General features: G+C 47.1%; 1 protein-coding gene across 1 annotated transcript; it reads left to right on the top strand.

Annotated features, from left to right (window-relative positions):
- The first annotated feature begins 1,665 nt into the window (after nucleotides 1-1,665).
- LOC144120158 (uncharacterized) lies at nucleotides 1,666-2,407 on the top strand. Its single transcript, XM_077652589.1, has one exon. The coding sequence runs from the start codon at nucleotides 1,694-1,696 to the stop codon at nucleotides 2,405-2,407; it is 714 nt and encodes a 237-aa protein (XP_077508715.1). The 5' UTR covers nucleotides 1,666-1,693.
- The last annotated feature ends 3,599 nt before the right edge of the window (nucleotides 2,408-6,006 follow it).

The following is a 6,006-nucleotide window of genomic DNA, read 5'->3' as shown; positions in this document are numbered from 1 at the left end:
TCCAGTCCGGACCCGAGGAGCGCCCTCTTCCTTGCCCCGTGACGAGGGTGTTTTCGCGCTTGGCTGTCGGGGACCATTAGGAGATTCGAGGGGCCGCGGACGGGCCGCGCCCAGGCAGAATCGCGAGCGCGAAGAGATAAACGGAGCGATCGCCGTCGCGAGGGGGCGCCGCGCTCATGCGTGGGAGCCATCATGTATGCAACATGCGCGACAGAATCCTTTCGTGACACCCCCGTTCGAGGTCGCCTCCCTTACATGATAGATGAGCTTCGGCGATGGAGCAGCACGCGCGTTGAAGAAGCACCGGGAAGAAGCTTTTGAACCTGAGAGGGACAGAGAAGGTCATTCTACATCTGTGGGAGTCGAATGAAAAAGGGCAGGCTTTTTTACGCCGAACATATACGGCGAAATTTGGTAGCTGCCGACTCAGGCCCCTGCGTCTTCTTCGCTGCTTTCGCCAGATCTGGTCGTGCTCGCGGGCTTAGGCGTCGGCACTCCTGAGTCTAAGTAGTCACGCATTTCGGCTTCGCGAAGGATCGTGCTCTATGGAACATCTCCCCACCTGTTTCGCCACCCTTAAACATCTTACCGCCTTGTGTCTCTTAAGCAGAGAATAGTTACGGTCCATATTCTCGGTTGCACATGGAGCTGTGTGCCTGCCTGACGAAATGGTTGCGTGGCCACATTCTGCATTGACATGCGATGAGCAGACTCTCAGGCGTTGCCCCATTGCAAGCTCGTATTCGTGTTGCGCACACACCACCATACTCAGTTTTAAAACCCGTTTTTCGTGAACTGCTTTCGAGACGTGGCGCACGCTACCACGAAGGGTTTACTTTCGAGCTAGTCGGTGGAGACGATCTTCTGTACGGTGTCTAGCTGGACGCATATAACGACGCAGACTGGGGGAAGCGGGACGAGACTGAAATAACAAGTGACTGTAAAAGCTACCTGCGCGAAATATATACATCATGCTGGTTCAGTGAACAGTTTAAAAAATTTAGAAAACAGACTTTTCGAGAAAAAAAGACCACCTCTACAGGAGGGAACTCTCGCTGCGGCGGACGTCTGTAATTGTGAGAAACGTACTAGTTAGCAAGTTAATTAACTATAATGTACAAGTTCACTTTTTATTAAAAAAGTTTGGCGGTTACAGCCAATGGCGAGTCTGTAGCCTCGGAGAAGACGATGCTGTATCTGTTTTTAAAATAAAAAAGTTGTTCCTAAAGCCATGCAACACGAGGAGAGCTCGCGTTATTTTCCATACGAAACCGAAACTAAGCGCACGAGGAGCGCAGGAAATCTAGTGCAAACGTTATATCCGCTGGTGACGTGTTGTAATGATTGCGGCGCCCAATTCGAAACGTTTGCGGTAATTCCGACTTGAGAGCCCCGACGCTCCGCTTTGACAGCAGGCGGCAAAATCTCCTCCTTCGTCGCTCAGCGCAAGAAAAAAGATCGGCATCGCCAACTACCATCTACGCGACTGTCGATTTTGAGAGCCCCGATTGCCGCTGTCTGCAGTTTTCTTTATTTTTCTTTGTCTCTGCCACTTTTGATGCGGCTATCAGGCGTGCGGGATGTGAGGCGTCATCATACGTTCATCTTGTCGCCATATTATACCAACCCTGACGACACCAACTCTTTGCAGACAGACCTGGACAGAATCACCACTTGGTGTGAACAGTGGCAAATGCAAATTAACGTCTCTAAAACAAAGACTATAACATTCACCACCAATAATCAGCTTCAAAATCACTGTTATTCCATGAATAGTATTCTCATTGAGAATGTCTCTACAGTAAAATACCTAGGTGTTCATTTTTCGTCTGATCTAACATGGAAGAACCATATCGATGCAATTGTCAGTAAATCATCTAAAGCACTTGGTTTCATCAGACGTCACTTGCACCAAGCTCATCCTGCCGCCAAATTTTTAGCCTACACTACCCTCGTCCGCTCAGAAATAGAATACGCATCCTTAATTTGGAGCCCGCATCAATTGTACTTAATTCACAAACTGGAAGCAATACAAAATAAAGCGGCGAGATTTATAACTAAGAACTATTCACGTCAGTCCAGCATAACGGCAATCAATGCATCGCTAAAGCTACCATCACTTGAAAAGAGAAGAATACTAGCACTATTATCACACATTCACAGATTGTATCACAGTCACTCTTCATTCGCTTCATACTATATTAGACCGACCCACCGTATCTTTCCGCGCTTAGATCATGCTCTCAAAATCGAACTCATGTTTGCACGTACCCATCTCTTTAGTCATTCACCATTGTTTCTTGCCGTTCACCACTGGAACAAGTTACCGAGTGATATTGTCTTCACCTTAAATCATGACGCCTTTGTGCAAAAACTAAAGGGTTTTTTACAAATAAATTCTGATTAGGAAGGCTTGATTCCTGCATATGCTCAACTTCGAATTTTCTGTACTTTTTTTCCCCATTTTGCCTGTTCTGGATTTGTGCTGCTTGTAGAGCTATGTGTAGAGTATTGTTTATATGTAACTGTACACCCCCCCCCCCCCCCTATGTAATGCCTGAAAAGGGCCTTTAGGGTATGTGAATAAATAAATAAATAAATAAATAAATAAATAAATAAATAAATAAATAAAAACTGTGCGCCTCCCGTTCTTCAAGGTCACGTAGGTATGCAAATACGACCTTGGGAGGCAGCGGGGCGTTAAATAGAAATAATAAAATTAAAATGGAAGCAATGCTAAAGAAATAAAAATAAAAATAAAAACACCAATAAAACAAAATAACGAAGTAAAGAAAAAATATATATTTTTGTATATAAAAATATAAAAATCTTAAGAAAACACGACAAAAATAAAAATAACATGAATAAAAGCCAAGAATTTCAGAAAAGTAGCTTTCGCTCTGCATTAAGGTTCGGCAGAATTGCGACGAACCTGCGTTAGTTCTTTAGCTGCTGTTCGTGTATTATCGTTGCGTGTTAGGAAGTGCATCACACAAAGGAACTCTTAGTCCGCGAATCAAGGAGGGCTTGCGCGGCAGTGGCGTTATGCTATTTTGCAGTTCTTCTTGTGCCTACCTGCTACCTATAGGTCACTTCACCTTGTGACGTCATCACAACCTGCCCACCACCTCGGCAGGTTGCCCACAACTCGGTGGGCAGATGGCCACTTGCCCGCCTTGGCAAGTGGGCCACCGGACAGAAGGACCGGGCGGCCTGGGTGGTTGCTTTGGTGGCGAGCGTGTGACCGACCATTGCTGTGTCACTGTCTCGAATTACTTCAATTTACGGGAGTGTCACCTCGCCCAGGAGAGGACCGAAACTTCAACGTCGCAGCGCGAATATTCTGAGAATGGTCGCACCAGCGCAACTCCATCGTAATTCGTTGCTGAGAAAATGGCAGTGTGTGGGTGCCAGCGTAGAGTTTGCATCCACACTGTCTGCTGCCCAACACATTGACCGTCGTGTGGCGCCTTGTCTTACATTAACATCGACAGTTAATCGATTTAGGGCCATTGGATCAGTCCACGTTCAGAAAAGAAAACGACGAGTCAGTGCAACCGATGATTTTGACCTCGATGTACTGCCGTACCTCTATGTCAGGCCGGAAGGAGGAGCCAGGGAAATTGCCAGCGCGTATGAAGCCGACCTGTCTTCAGTTTGGAGGCCAGTTTCAAAACACAACTACTACCCGTATCATGTGTGTCTTCACGAGAAGCTGAGACCAAATGATTTAAAAACGGCTCAATTTTTGCATTGGTGCCTGATTCAATGCGATGATGATCCGGAATTTATCTACAAAGTGGTTTTAACTGACGAGGCCCCGTTTTGTAGGGACTCGAATGTGAATTTTCGCAACACCCATTATTGGTGTCACCACAGCCCAAACTGGCTACGCGCGCGTAAGCTCAAGGTGGTCAGCAAATGATTGATGTAGCATCTACCAGGTGTTACAAGAAAGACTAATTAATTTAAAAAATAGAATTTTTGAGCAAAAATACGGCTTTTGTGGCATGATATTACCAGCGTTGGCGGACACCAAAAAAAGCGGTGAATCATCTTAACTAGTAAGCTGGTTAACTAATTTCTAATAATTAACTTTGAACTATTAGAGTTAAGCGCCTGGTTACAATAAGAGATCTGTAGCCGGTCGTTAGTAATAGCCATATCAGCATATCCAGAAACGAACACTCGCCTAAGTCATGCAAGAAAAACATAAAAGCACCGACGTTTCGGCACCACACGGGTGCCTTGTTCACAGCAGGATGAAAACGAGATGGGCTGGTGCTTATGTAGGAAAAACGTTACGTGTCGTGCGGATCTATATCTCGGGTAGATTGCCTCGTGTCCTGTTAATCGCTTGGCTTGTCATTTGTATGTGAAGGGATTCCTTGAGCAGGCGAGTAGATAATGATTTTTCTTTCTCAAGTATGCGCGCGGAATCCCAGTCAATCAAGTGGCCCGTGTTTTGCTGGTGTTCGGCGAGGGCGTTAGGACACTTTTTTTCTCTGACGTCACGCTGGTGTTATTTATAACGTCTCTTGAAGTCCCCTGTTTCGCCTACATAAGCTGCATTGCATCTTTTGCAAGGGATTTTGTAAACTACCCCAGGGTAGCCTGTCTTTTCAAGCGGGTCCTTTACTCGTACCAGATGGTTTCTGAGCTTGCTGGATGGGACACGGGCAACTTGGATATCGTAGTCAGCCAATATCCGGCATAACGTCTCGCTAACACCAGGGGCATATGGGATGGCTGCACGTTTTTTTTTTACTGCTCTTGCTTCAGCTTGAGGGGCCGCAGAGTGTCGTTCTTGTGATTGTAGCACTTGACGCGGGTATCCGTTCTTTGTCAGCTCCTTTCTTATGCGGCGGACTTCACGAGTTCTCTTGCATGGGCTTGAACGAAGCTTGAAGGCACGATTGTAAAGCGCCGCGGCAACTGAGCGTTCCTGCCCTATTGGGTGCGTAGAAAGAAAATTCAGGTACTTCCCCGTGTGGGTGGGCTTCCCGCACACGCTCGTCGTGATGCCCTTTGCTGTTCGCTCGATGAGGACGTCGAGGAAAGGGAGGCGCCCATTGTTCTCTTCTTCCATAGTAAATTGTACGCTCTCTTGAAATGAGTTCAGGTGCCGTAGAAATTTTTCCGCATCCTGTCGTCGGATGACGCAGAAACGGTCGTCGACGTACCGCAGGAAAAACCTAGGTGGCGGGTCGAACGACGCAAGCGCACGACTCTCTATCGTTTCTGGGGCCAGGTTGGAACCGACTACGGAAATGGAGGCTCCCAATGCTGTGCCGAAGATCTGCTTGTACATCGTCTTGTTGAACACAACGTACGTGTTTGACAAGCAGAATTTTAGGAGCCGGCACAAGTCGTCTGTCTCCATGGGCGTACGTTCCGGCAGAGATAAGTCGTTGTTCAGGGCATTTCTGCAACAGTCGACTGCGAAGTCCACCGGCACGCAAGTAAACATGGACCTCACGTCGAATGACACCATATATTGATCATCGCCAAAAGTCGCAGTCTCCAGTTTTTCAATGAAATGTGCCGAGTCTTTGACGTGCGTAGGCGTGTTTCCTGCCAAAGGCGCCAGTACCCGGTGGAGGTATCCCGACAACTTGTGTAGCGGTGACTGTGTGAAGTCAACAATCGGGCGAAGTGGTACCTCCTTCTTGTGTATCTTGGGCACCCCGTATATAGCTGGCGCCGAGCCGTTGTGACAAAGTAGGCGATTGTAAAGGTAGCCCTTGTCGAAGGGGACGAACTTGAAAACGTCAGTAAGAAGATTTTGCAGCTCGGACTCGATTTTCTTTGTAGGGTCTACAGCCAGCTTCACGTATGTCGCCTTTCTGGAAGATACAACGACATACGCCAAACTGGCCAAGCTGACGGTGCGCCGAATTTCGGTCTGATGCGGAAAGAAAAAGCAGGAGATTTTCTTACGTTACGGAGCTTTATAGAGAGCGATTTTTTATTCGTTTTAAAAAAGGGTACAGCATCTTCTCCACC

The sequence above is a fragment of the Amblyomma americanum genome, chromosome 1, assembly GCF_052857255.1.
Source record: "Amblyomma americanum isolate KBUSLIRL-KWMA chromosome 1, ASM5285725v1, whole genome shotgun sequence".
Taxonomy (NCBI): domain Eukaryota; kingdom Metazoa; phylum Arthropoda; class Arachnida; order Ixodida; family Ixodidae; genus Amblyomma; species Amblyomma americanum.
The sequence above is the reverse complement of the archived record's forward strand: the minus strand, read 5'-3'. Positions and strand labels throughout refer to the sequence as shown.

Bases quoted from the DNA above. Each gene is read 5' to 3' on its own strand.
- LOC144120158 (XM_077652589.1), top strand. From the start codon at position 1,694: ATGCAAATTAACGTCTCTAAAACAAAGACTATAACATTCACCACCAAT.